At 42.7% G+C, this 13,573-nt stretch overlaps 1 protein-coding gene across 1 annotated transcript in view; it reads left to right on the top strand.

Annotated features, from left to right (window-relative positions):
* Positions 1-13,573, top strand: part of CAMK1D (calcium/calmodulin-dependent protein kinase ID) — a 618,438-nt gene that overhangs the window by 596,366 nt on the left and 8,499 nt on the right. The window contains exons 7-8 of the mRNA XM_006891836.1: positions 10,134-10,246; positions 11,420-11,498. Coding sequence (XP_006891898.1) covers positions 10,134-10,246; positions 11,420-11,498 — 192 coding nt within the window. The remainder of the gene's footprint in view (positions 1-10,133; positions 10,247-11,419; positions 11,499-13,573) is intronic.

Here is a 13,573-nt window from a genome sequence, read left to right as displayed (position 1 = left end):
TTCCTCTGAAGGAAGACCTGGGAACTGCTTCCAAAAAATCGGCCACTGCAGACTCTATGGAGCACAGTTCTGCTCTGAAACCCACAGCATTTGCTTGAGGCAGAGTCCACTTGAGACAACAGGAAGAACCGGTCCTTACAGATTAAGACACATTTGCTATTGGAAAGATTCGGGGAATCAACATACTAATTTTTTTTTACTAACTTTCCAGGTGACTACTGGGCATTTAGCCTGGAATTAGTGATTTAGACCACTCAGGAAACACTTCTTCCAAGGAGCCTTCTAATTCCTCACTTCCCACTGACTTCTCATAACAATTACCAAGGAGGAATTCACCCCACACTGGGGCATTCCTCCTGTGAGCTCTGGCTTACAAAGGCATGGAAAATATGCGACAATGAATGAATGGAAATCCAAGTTCTTTATAAACTTTCATTAAAATCTCAATTAAAGAAAAACACACACAACAAAATAAAGGCACGTCTTAGGCACCTCTTGTACCATGATAATATTTAACATGGTGCTATAGCTTTCCCACCCTTAACAGTGGCATTCTCCAAGGCTCTGGCCACCACTGGTTCTTCATTCCAAATCAACAGCTTAATATGGTGAAACTCAACAACCCGACTGATTACTGTCAAGTCAGGGACAACTCATAGCTGGTCCTGCAGCAGGTTTTCAGGAGCTGTAAATTGCACCAGAGGAGATTGTCTGTCTTTCTCCCAAGGAGTCGCTGGTAAACCTTTGAAATTTGCCTTTGAATTAGCAGCACGACTTCCTGTGGACTGTACTATCAAAACTTCTTAATATGGTAAAAAAATCAGTATATGATTTACATACGTGGCCATCTGGGTCTAAGATGGTGTGGAGTGATGTGCGCTGGCTAGATTAACCTCTGTCTGCGCTGCCGTTGCACAGTAAGTGGCTTTAGAGAACAGGAATTTATGTTCTCATAGGTCTAGAGGTTTAAAGTCCAAATCAGAGTCCCAACCTGTTGATCCTTTCATTGCGTGCAAGCCCAGGCATTCCTTGGTTTGTACTTAATCCACACTTGACAGACCATCTGTCCCCACTCAGCTTAATCTACACTTTTTATAACTCAGAGCTGATTAAATCTAGAACCCACCCTCCTTGATCTGATTAATTGGCATGAAAAAACCCCCAAACATATATTTCCAAACAGGATTGCATTCACAGGTACTGGGATCCATATTCTAACACATAAATTGAGGGCATAATTCAGTATGTAACACCAGACATCCAATTTCACATTTGTTTAAAATCATTACTGGCTAAAGAAAAAGACATCTGTAGACCAGATTAAGCCTGTGGAGGGCTGTTGTATCCACAGCTCACGCTGAGTGAACTTCTGTACCCTCCCCTCTTTAATCCAAATGCTAATGTCTGTACCTCTCCGTAGCCTCTAACATCTCCAGGCCATCCTGTGTTCTGGGCTCAGCTCCATATCCAGCTGTCTGCTGGCTGCCTTGGTTTGGACCCTTCAGATGCACTGGGTCCAACTCACTGCTGCCTAAACGGAATTGCTTTTCTCATTCCCTGTAGGATGTTGGCACTTATTATGAAAGAACTGATGCTCTCTAGCCACCTTAAGGGAAAGGGATTTATTAGCTGTCTTGGGCTTCCTGTGGTCTGACTGGAGGCCCCCAGCATTGGCTCCTCTTACAGACTCACCCTTAAGCAGAGATCTTCCCACACCACCACCTCTCCTCTCTTCACAGCCCTCTTCGTTTTCAGTTCAAAGCTGGGTGGTGTCCACTGGAGGGCAGTAGTGGTCCAGTGACAGATTTCTTGCTTTCTGTGTTCAACTCTGGGCCATTGGACTGCATATGTGGATACCACCCATCTGTCAGTGGAGGGTTTGAGTGGTTCTCTGATACTGAACAGGTTTCAGCAGATCATCCAGACTAAGACCATCTGAAAAGAAAGAGGATGATATAGGACCAGGCAGGTTCTGGCCCCATTGTGCATGGAGTTACCATGAGTTGAGGGCTGACTTAAAGGCAAATAAAAACAATAGTTTACCTTTGATGTCAGATTCTCCTGAGTCGTTCTGAGTTGGATCTGGTCCCAGTTTCCCTACCAGAAAGCGAGTGAGCGTGCTTGGAGCTGCTTCCATGACTCAGCTAGGTCTGCAGAAAGTAGACAGTGGGCTATCCAACACTGGTCAGTGTGCCCAGGCCACCTCCAAACCAACTGTCCTTCCATTATGTCCTTCACCTCTACTGAAAGCAGCTCTGGTCATTCTAACTCTGGCCACATTTCTAGGTTTCAGATGCTCCCAGTCCCCTGTCTCAGCTGTTAATCCATCTGTACCAACTACCACTGTCTTGGTGTGGTCCTACATCTCCCCTTTGCCTGCTGACTTCTCTTCCTGCCTCAAATCCTTGCTCACTGCTGCCAACGTCAGTTGTCAATATTGCTTCTCTGTCCACATATTTCAGAGGCTCCCTGTCACCTACTAGGTAAAATGCCCAACTTATGTGGGACACAAGGTCCTCCAATATCTCACTCCTGCCTGTTTCACCAGCCTTATCCCTCACTGCATGCAAAAAGACTTGAATCCACATTCAAGCAGCAGCAAAAATCTCTTCATTTTCTGATGTCTCTATGCATTTGCTCCTGGTCTACCACTCCTACCTACAGTCCACTCTCTTTTTCTTACAAACCTGCTCATCCATTAAACTAAAGCACAGACATCCTCTCCATCTCCTACCACAAAAACCACTTGGAGTAGATCCCAGGCTCTATGCACCATAATGTTCCACGCTTCTTTCTAATATCGTGGCTCCCTTATGTCAGTGTTCCCTCTTTTTTCCACCCCACTGAGCCCTTGAAGGTAAGTCATCTTTCTTAGCACTATATCGCTGGTAGGATCAAACTCAGTGCCTAGAGTATCAGATCTGCTCCTGGTCCATTTTGAGACATAATACGACATACCCCATGTATGTCAGAGTGGAATTGCATGTCACAAGCATTTCAGTGGCTGATTTTTAAGAAGTAAATGTCAAGGCCTTTGACCAAGGCTCTCTGTATGGACTCGGACTTTTCCATGGCCTTTTAATTTACAGCTATTTATTGACCATTTGTCCATCCAGGCTTGGGATATAATTGCATGCTGTGGAGTTGATTGTGACTTGTAGGGACCCTGTAAGTCAAAGCAGAACTGTCCCACAGGGTTTCCCAGGCTGTAAGCCTTTATGAATGGGAGGAGATCACCGTGACTTTTTCTCCTGCAGATTACCTGATAGGTTTGAACTGTTGACCATTTTGTTACCTGTCGATTGCTTAACCGTTGTGCTACTAGGGCTCTTAAATGACATATCACTCACTCGCTTTCTTGCTCATTGTTGCTCAGTTAGAATTGACTTCTAGCTGACCCTGTATCAGGTTTCTGAGGCTGTAAATCACAGAAGAGGAGATTTGTCATCTTTCTCCAGTGGAGACACTGGGGGATTTAAGCCACCGGTGAGGCGTGGACTTTGGGTTAGCTGCACAGCACCCTGCAGGCTATGCTACCACAGCTCCCTACCTAACATAGAATAGAGGCAAAAGAAACAGTTGAGAAACAATTGAGTGAAATCTAGGTATACATATGGTACTAAACCAATAGATGTATGTGAGCTGATTAGAAATGATGACCTTAAAGTACTATAACATCCACCTGGAAAGTGGTTTCAGAAACCACTGCCTGATCTTAACAATGTTAGTTAGCTCTCTTCCCCTCACTGGTCCTGATGCTGCTTCCTCCTGTCTGTGTCTTTGATATCAATACCAAAAGGCTGTGAGGAGGGAAATCTTAACATTCTAATTCAAGGCCCAAAGGTTCGCAAGAACAATGGAAGATGAGGTGAAGGAGGCCCATAAAGAGGTAACAAATGATGATTGCTGGGAAATGCTTTCAGCAGGATGCTGTTTGAAAAGTGGCACAGATGCTCTGCTGAGAGCAAACTGGCAGAAAGAACACAACTAACTGCTGCCTAATGACCATGGCAAACTCACAGGGCTCCTCAACAGAACACTTAAGATATTAGCACTTTTCCATTTCCAAGGAAAACTGTGCGCTACTGGCCATTGCCTGTTCTCACATTCACCGTACTAAAAGAGCTTTCTCCTTGATGGAAAACCACTTTCTCCTCATGGAGTGTGTCCACACACAGGAGAATGGCAGCTTAGAGAATCCAAATCCCTTTACATTATCTGTACAAAATCAGGCTCTTCTCCTCTCAACACTGCACCCTGCACTCTGGGTTCCCCTGAAATGTCTCTCAGTGATAGGAGCATTTGGCATTTTCCCACCATATCTGTGTCTAGAGGAGTCAGGTTTAATGTGAACTTTGAGGCAGGTGTGGACTCTTCTGCACCGCAGGTCCTTGACTCTGCGTCAGAGCCCAGTCATGGGGCTTAAGAGCAAGAAAAAAAGCATCTTCCTTAAGAGTGTTCACTCATTCTGGCACTTGTCTGTGATAACTTGTATCTGTGAAAACTAGCTCCTGACATGAGCATTAAGAATTCAACGACAAGTGTGAGGCCCTTGTCCTTAAGGAGCTTATGGTGGACAAAGCAGAGCTTGATGGAGTATAGGAAATGTCACTTGGAGCTCCACCCACTGTGGTGGAAGCACAGAGTAAATACTTCCCAGTGAGGGGCTGGGTCTTCCTAGTAATATTCAGCTGGTCTTCAAGGGTGAGCAGAGTCAGAAGGGATAAGGGAAGGGCAGCCTCAGATAAGGTACACAGCTTTACCTTGGGCCTAAGAAGCATCTAGTGGACAGGGAACTAACTCTAAGCATTATTGCAAAGAAAACCCAAAGCATATAGAATGTCTCTAAAAGGATAGAGTACCTAGCAATAAATCTAACTAGGGACATAAAAGACTTACCAAGGAAAATTACAAAACAGTACTGCAAAAAATGGAAAGAGATCTCTGTAAATGGAAAACCTTCCTATGAGTATGGATTAGAAGATTCAGAGTGAAAATGTCAGTGTTACCAAAATCAATGTGTAAATATGCAATCCTAGTAGTATTTTTAATGAAATGGGAAAAAAAAACCCAAAATCTCCAGCTTTCTTTGGAAAAAGATTTTGAGTGGCCAAAGTAATATTGAAAAGAAAGAATAATAGAGGAGAACTCACACTTTCACACTTTCTTTTTTTTTTTTTTGAAGGTAAAATACTACTTTTATTTTCTCAAACTATATTCCAAGTAGTGAAATAGCTGGTTCATACAGAATTTCTCTAGTCAACTTTTGGAGGGAACTCACACTTTCTGATGTCAGAACTTACTGTACAGCCACAGTAATCAAAATAACCTGGCACTGATTCAGTCACAGACATAGAGATTAGTGGAATTGAACTGAAAATCCAATGGTAAATCCATCCATCTTTGACAAAGGGCTAAAAATCCATTCAGTGGGAAAGAAACAGCTCTCTCTTGTTCTCTCTTCCTCCCTCACTCTTGCTTTCTCTCTTTTCACATCCAATATATCTGGGCTTGTTATGTTGTTATGGGCTCCAAGGTCAACTAACCAGGACCTTATTATGAACAATGGATCTGAACGGGTACTATCCATATCATCCTTATCATCTCTGATACACTTGAGCCCTTTGTTATGGTCACTGTGTCACTCTTATCTTGTTGAGGATCTTCCTCTCTTACACTGATCCTTCACCTTTCCAAGACTGGAGTGTCCTAACAGTATGCGCCAAAAGTATGTAAGATGAAGTTTCACCATCCTTTCCTCCATGGAGCAAGCTGATTGTACTTTGTCCAAGACATTTGTTTGTTTCTTTTTAAGATAAGGACTTACTTAGTATGCTGTTGGTCAAATCCCTTGTGTCTCATAGCAACCCTGTGTACAAGAGCCCTAAACCCTGCTCTATCCTGTGCCAACCTCCTTGTCTCCAGATACACCTACTCCCACTACACCAATCACTGAATCAATCTATCTCAGCAAAGGTCTTCCTCTCCTGTGCTGTCCCTCCACCCTCCCAAATATGCTCTCCAAGGACTGGGCCCTCCTTGCAACATGCCCAAAGTATGTTAGAGGAAGCTTCAGAGTATAGGATTGATGGGAGTTGCAGGTGATTCAGCGGCACATAATAATAACATTAAGATTACCAGAAGAGTAAATTTTCCTCAAAATTTTTCACGCTCTAGTGTTTTCCAAGATGTAATAATATTTCCCTCATCTGCCTTTCCTAATAGAAATAAAGAAATGAGCCAATAAATCAGCCATTGTTGTTTAGTCAATTCCGACTCACAGAAATCCTGCTGAACAGAGTAGAACTGCCCCAGAGGGTTTCAGAGACAGTAATCTTTACGGAGGGGTGTGGGGGGTATTCTGGTAGCCTACTGGATAAGGTGTGTGTTGCTAATCCAAATGTGGTTCAAATCCTGTTCCAAGAGAGAAAGATGGACAGTCTCCTCCCATGAGATTTACAGCCACTGAAAACCCACCAGAGGGCCGGCTAAGAGTTGTTTCCCACTCAAGGGCACATAACAAGAAGAATCTTCCTGGGAACGGGTTGCCACGGCTTTCTCCTGGGGAGCACGTTCCACACACAGACTTTTTCAGTTAGCAGTCCAGTGTCTCTTTCCTAATATACATATTTCCTTTAGCCAAATCCGTTTACAGCTCCAGCTTCAGGGTTTCCTTGAAGGGTGAAATAATGTGCTTGGTGGTTTCAGAAGCACTGATCTACCTCATTTAGCCAAAAGCAGCAAATCTCGAAAAGTGAAATTTTCCAGTCTCTTAACCCCTAAATCAAGCTGGGGAGGGGATAAATGAGTTTGAATCTTATCAGCCCACAGAATGTCTCACAGCTTTTAAAAATGTCATCAGCCATTCCCCAACGCAGCAGTGGCCCAGTGATACTGCAGCACAGGGCAGGAGTGGCCTGACTGATGACTGAGATGAGGCTGGTTTTTTTTAACCTTTATTAAATTTTGTGTTTGCCAACAGCCCCATCCCTCACAGGTCTGAAGTCTGCTGATTCTTGTTCATTTGTTCTCATTAAACTGGTCCCTAGGCTGAAGCTGTGTTGTGAACAAAACTTGGCTTTGTAGGAAGATTTAGGATACATCGGGGAACAGAATGTCAACTGTGGCTGCCACCCCCTGGATTGTTGAGGCCCCAGGACTGAGATCTGCACCATCCAGCTTTGCCCCTGCCCCTACTGCCTTCTGCTCTGAGACTCCCACCCTTCCTGGCTCTCCAGTCCCAGCTAGAGCCCGCCCCCACATACCTTCAGCAAACACAGGTCTTTTCCTAAGTCAATATTCAGTCAAAACATCTGGGAGAGGGAGTACAGGACTACAGCATCTCCAAGCCAGAAAGAATATTAAAAAATTTGAAGTCTAGACTTCTTATTTTTAGAGGAGTAAATTTTTCCTCTCACAAAAATGGATTCATGGTCAGCTGTAAAGTCACACTAAAGAGCCCTGGTGGACAGTGGTTAAGGGCTCAGCAGCTAGCCAAAAGGTTGGCAGTTCAAACCCAGTCAGTGGCTCCATGGGAAAAGACCTAGTGATCTGGTGAATACAGATTACAACCTAAAAGGCCTCACCGGTCAGTTTTACTCTCTCACATGGGGTCACTGTGAATGGGAATTGACTCAATAACACCCAACAACAACGAAATGAGAGTAGAAGTGATGTAAGGACCCATGATTCATGGAATAAATCACATTTAGGGTTGTTGTTGTTGTTGTTGTTGTTGCTGTTGTAGTTGTTATGTGCCTGTGACTCAAAACCCCTGCCCTATCCTGTGCCAATTTCACTGTCTCTGAAACACCTACCACCATTACCCCAGTCACTGAATCAATCCATCTTGTCTATGGTCTTCCTCTCTTGCGCTGTCCCTCTACCCTCCCAAGCATGAGATCCCTCTCCAAGGAGGTCTCTAACATCAGACTTTCCCATCACAATATGTCTTAATTTCCTGGCTGCAGGTGCCAAAAGTGTTGACTGTGGAGCCAAGCACACTAAAGCTGTGAACAATCTCAATCTCTTCACCATCTGTCCTGATGCTGCCAATCGACAGCATCTTTGTTTTCTTGATATTGAGCCTCAATCCATATTGAAGTCTGCAGTTCCTGACCTTCCACAGCAAGCACTTCAGGTCCTCCTCAGTTTCATTAAGCAGGGTTGTGTCATCTGTATAACACAGATTGTTGATGAGTCTTCCTCCAATCCTAATGCCACATTCCTCCTCATACAGCCACCCCTCCCAGATAACCTGTTCTGCATAAAGATTGAAAAGGTATGGAGATAGGACACATCCCTGGGATACACCGTTCCCAATTTTGAACTATGCAGTGTTTCCTTGCTCTGTTCTGATGACTGCCTCTTGGTCCAAGTATATGTTTCGCGTTAGCACAATCAAGTGTTCTGGGATTCCCATTCTTCTCAGAGTCAGACACAGTTTGTTGTGATCCACACAATCAAATGCCTTTACATAGTAAATGAAACACAGATACATTCCTCTGGTACTCCCCACTCTCAGCCAAGATCCATCTAACATTAACTCCAACATCCCTAGTACCACAACCCCATCTAAACCCAGCCTACACTCCTGGTAGTTCTCTGTTGATGTGCTGTTCCAGTCGTTTTTGGATAATCTTCAGCAGAATCTTGCTTGCATGTGATATTAATGATATTGTTCTATAGTTTCCACACTCTGTGAGATCACCTTTCTTTGGAATGGGAACAAATATAGATCTCTTCCAGTCAGTTGGCCAAGTGGTTGTTCTCCATATTTCCTGGCACAACTTGGTGAGCACATCTAGGGCAGCATCTGTTAGTTGAAATATGTCAATTGGTATACCATCAATTCCTGGGGCCTTATTCTTAGCCAGTTCTTTCAAAGCAGTTTGAACTTATTCGTTCATCACCACAGGTTCTTGCTCATATGTTGTTTTATTAAATTCTTTTGTGTCTGCCAATTCCTTTTGGTATAACTCTGTATACTCTTTCCATCTTCTTTTAATACTTGCAGGATCATTTAATATCCTGCCCAAATTGAAATAATCTGCTCATACTGAGTTTGCCAGATGAATAGCAGTACCTCCAGTAATACAAGTGGCTTTGAACCAGTGTCCTAATGGGATCTTCTAAAAATCATCTTTTAAGTAGTTAAATAACTGAAACAGTTGACAGTATTATGACAGTGAGGTAATTTGTGCCAATCTCTGCTGATAACGATAGTAATAGATAATTGATAGTAATAGAAAAGAGGTGATATTTGCTGTCGAGTCAGGGTGACACTAGAGGATAGAGTGGCACTGTCTCCTAGGCTGGGATCTTCACAGGAGCTGATGGTCAGGTCTTCGCCCCCTTCAAGTCACCGGTCAAGTTCAAATTGCTGGCTTTTCAGTTAGTACCTGAGCACTTAATAATTGCACCCCAAGACTTCTTACTAGGCAAGACTTGCTCCTCGGTTGTTAGATGCCATCACAGTGATTCTGACTCCTGGTGACCCTGTGAACCACAGGTGGAAACCTTGCCTGGATCTGCAGTGTCCTCACAATCTCCACCGTGCTCAGGCCCGTGGCTGTACTCCCTGTGTCTCTCCACCTCCCTAGGGGTCTTCCTCTCCTTCCTTGACCCTCTGTTTCCAAGCATGATGTCTTTTTCCAAAGAAACTTTCAAATACCCTACTTGGGTGCATCAGAGTGATGATGTACAGATTTGGCTATTAATATGGTTATAAAGTTTACTTTTCTTCTTATGATGTTTGGTTTTTAAAAAATAAAATGAACCTTAAAGGTGCTGGAATGTTTACTAATCATATATTTTGTTAGCTTGTTTATCACTAGCTGACCATATACAGTGTTACACTCACAGAGAAGAAGAACACTAGCATTTATACAAAGAAAACTGTTAGGGGTTTCTTGGGGGGCGCGTTTTGGACTTTGTGTCAAATAATATTCAGAGAATTACCATTTCTTCAGTTTATTAATTCTGAATTTTACTTCCTTACTGGGAGTATATTTGTAGCACATATAGTACGGGTTTCTGTAACTTGATTGATAAGTGTCTCTCCCAGGAAAAATTGAAAGCTACTACTCTTAATATAAAAAAGTTTTATGTCCATTAACCATCTTGTCTTCCAGACTCTGTGGCTACCCTCCTTTTTATGATGAAAATGACTCCAAACTCTTTGAGCAGATCCTCAAGGCAGAATACGAGTTTGACTCCCCCTACTGGGATGACATCTCTGACTCTGGTAGGTCTCTGTCGGCTTGCAGTTGATGGCCCCTGGACAGTCCCCCAGACTGTCTGACCCAGTGGGGCCTATGACCTAGGGTTCAGAGGGCCCAAAGGCTCCCAGGGAGCATGAGCTTCATATTAGGCCTTGACTTTCAAAGCTGAGAAGAGCCTGAAGCCACCTCATACAAGGCAGGTTGTGGGATGAGGCCCCCGCCCATCCACCACTCCTATCCCTGGTCCCAATGCTCCTGGAGTGAAACAATTTGCTTCTATGCATTGTCCACTTACTGGCTGATAAGCACTATTAGCTCTTTACATGTATTAACTCATTTAGTCCTCAAGACAAATGTTGATTTGTCTTCCTGTTTTCCCATTTAACAGATGAGGAAACTGAGGCACAGGAAGGTCAAGTGGCTTGAACAAAATCGTGCAGCTCTAAGTGGCAAAGCTGGAATTTGAACTTAAGTCCTTACGCTAGAGCCCACATCTTAATGACTGTGCCATGCGGAAGTGTCCCCAGGGAGCTTGTCATTGCTCCCTCAGATATAACAATCTAGACTTGAGGCTCATGTATCTTGACTAAGCCTCTCTGAGCCTCAGTTTCTTTGTTGGTATCATGAAGATGGCAAAACACTCCTTTCTACCATGGGTGTTCACTCAAGGCTCAGATGAGATCCTCTATGGAACCATGCTCTGAACACTCTGAGGAGCATTTTGCACTTAACTTATAGGTTCTAACATTTTTTTTTCTTCCTAACTAAACATCCTCAGTCTTCCAAAACCTGGGCTAACTGGAAAATTCTTAAGGCTGCAGGAATGTGCTGCATGAATATTTTACTTCTGAAGTAGGAAGGGCACTGCCTTGTGGGCAAGAAGCATCTAGAGTGATATAGACTGAGGTCCTGACACATTATCACAAAAAAATTAAATAAAAAAAAATTCTCTCTTTTTTATAAACAGACGATGTTGTTGAGAAGGCATTTAGGAGCTGGGGAACCAAAATCCTAGTCCTCACTTACTCAGTGCCTTGATTCTTGGCTTCCTTTTCCCCCCTAATATCACCTGACCTTTGTGTCCAAGTAATGTAAGATGGGTGGAGGGCTAGTCCTTCATTTTCTATGCCACACATGCTATTGACACATCTCAAGGCCCAGGCTCATTCCTCCTCTTGTGCTTTCTTTCTGAACAGCTAAAGATTTCATTCGGAATCTGATGGAGAAGGATCCAAATAAAAGATACACATGTGAGCAGGCAGCACGGCACCCATGGTAAGAAAAATCACGCAGGATAAAGACTATGGCACTCAGTGACTTCCCAGAGCAAAATTGCTCTTGACTGTTACTGTATATAGTAATGGGGGCTCCAAGCCAACAGCTGACCCTTTCATTGCATCAGAGCACAATCTTCTGAATTCACTAGGAGAAATTAAGAGTGAAAAAGATAGCTTAGAAAAAGATAGCTTACCTTTTTCCATTTTGTGTGAAGTTTTATAGCATTTCTTTTATTGAAAGTAATTGCCCACTGAGGTATTAAGATTGGAAATGACTCATTGAGTTTATTACTCAGCAGTTAGATGAATTGAAGTGCAAATAATTTTTTCCTCTTCATATGCATATCATGTTGGTGTTTCTTCAGCTCCGGAGGGATTCATTGATAGTCTATAGCATTTTACACTAGGAATTCCATAGTGTGCTTAAGACTTTAAAATTATACCTTGTTATTATGCTCCTGACTGGGCATCAGTTCAGCTACATTATCTATTTTGGTTTCATACTTCTCTGAGTATCAGGTTTCTTCTTTAACATAAGAATAACAATACATCGTATACAAAATTGATTCAAGAGATAAAATGCTTAACACAATGTATAATGCTAACAGGATAGGACAAGGTTCTGATCTGTTATTCACAGGGTCGTTCTGAGTTGTATTCAGCAGCACCTAACAATAGCAAGAACATAGAAAAAATATGTAACACATATACAATAAAAGCTTTGATGGCATAGTCTGTAGAGAGTTCTGAGTGGATAGATAATGAACATTGCATTGGAACAGATGAGGGGGAAACTGTCTGAAAGGGCTATATGATTAGGCATTATATGTATGACAGCAATCTAGAATAAGAGGCGCATGGCAAAGTGGTTGGGTGAGGGTCGTGAGGGGGAGGGAGGAAAATGTGCAACAATGAATGAATGAAAACCCAGCCTTTCTGTAAACTTTTGTTAAAATAACAGTTTAAAAAAAGAGGGGGAAAATCACATCTTTTTAATAATACAAATAGATTAATGGGTGAAATATTACATCCAATGTTTGTTTAAAAATTATAAAAGAAGGGAGAAAGAAATGTATGAAAGAATCTGAAAGTACTCTCTTAATGAGAAAATGAATTTCTAAGTAATTAAAAAAGTGGCAAGTTCTAATGGACCAAGTCAGTGGCTCTTCAGGGGAAGGATAGTCCATCTTCTCCTAAGTGATTCACAGCCTTGGAAAGTTGCTGGATGATAAGCTTTGAGTCAGTTCTGACTCCACAGCAATAAGTTTGAATATGGATGGGGAAGAGGGGGAAGGTGTGTATCACAGAAAAGCTTGCACACATTTTTTTTAAGTTTACAAGTAAGTGACATTAATGACATTCACTATGTTGTGCTACACACTCTTGGCACTTTTTAATGTCATGTTGAACAATGAAGATAGTAGACATTATTTTCCTTTCTAGACTTTAACACTGTAAAATACTGTTAAAATCATCCTCTAGAGGAAAATGAGCTCAAAGGAAGAGAAGTGACTTATCTCCCAGTGCCAGTTCACTAATCCAGTCTAGCTTTCTGGAAGCCAGGAAGAAGGCCAGTGAAAACCTAGTCTCTTCGTGACCAAATGTTTCTAAGAAACCAAAGACGGAAGAGATCAGCTTGGGGGGCAGGGGGCATTAATGAGTGGAACAGAGTCTGTTTAATAGAAAGACGTCCCAGAGGTGTGGATGTCCAGGCTGAGTCATACAAGAGCAGAAGGCTCCAGCCCACATGAGCCAGGATTCAGAGGGACTTCCACACAGGACCAACTGCCCAGGCCATAGCGTGGGACAGTAACACTTCACACCTTCTCACAGTGTCACAGACATTTGGCATTTCTGGAGTTAGGAGTGTACAAGGAAGAGGGGCTGGAGATGAGGCAGGAAAGGAAGGCTGGAAGTAGCAAAGTTCTGGTGTGAGTTCTAATATAGACACAATCCAAATTGAGTGACATCATTCTTTGGGCCTGAACTGTAGAGCTAAAATAATAAATGATAATACAGTGTCCTAGAGGTTGTTTGAAGGGATTAAACAGTAACATGTAAAGAAGAAAAGAA

The sequence above is a fragment of the Elephantulus edwardii genome, unplaced genomic scaffold, assembly GCF_000299155.1.
Source record: "Elephantulus edwardii isolate Elephantulus edwardi_28Jun2011 unplaced genomic scaffold, EleEdw1.0 scaffold00105, whole genome shotgun sequence".
Lineage (NCBI taxonomy): Eukaryota > Metazoa > Chordata > Mammalia > Macroscelidea > Macroscelididae > Elephantulus > Elephantulus edwardii.
Note: the sequence above shows the minus strand (reverse complement) of the source record. Positions and strands in the feature narration are given on the sequence as shown.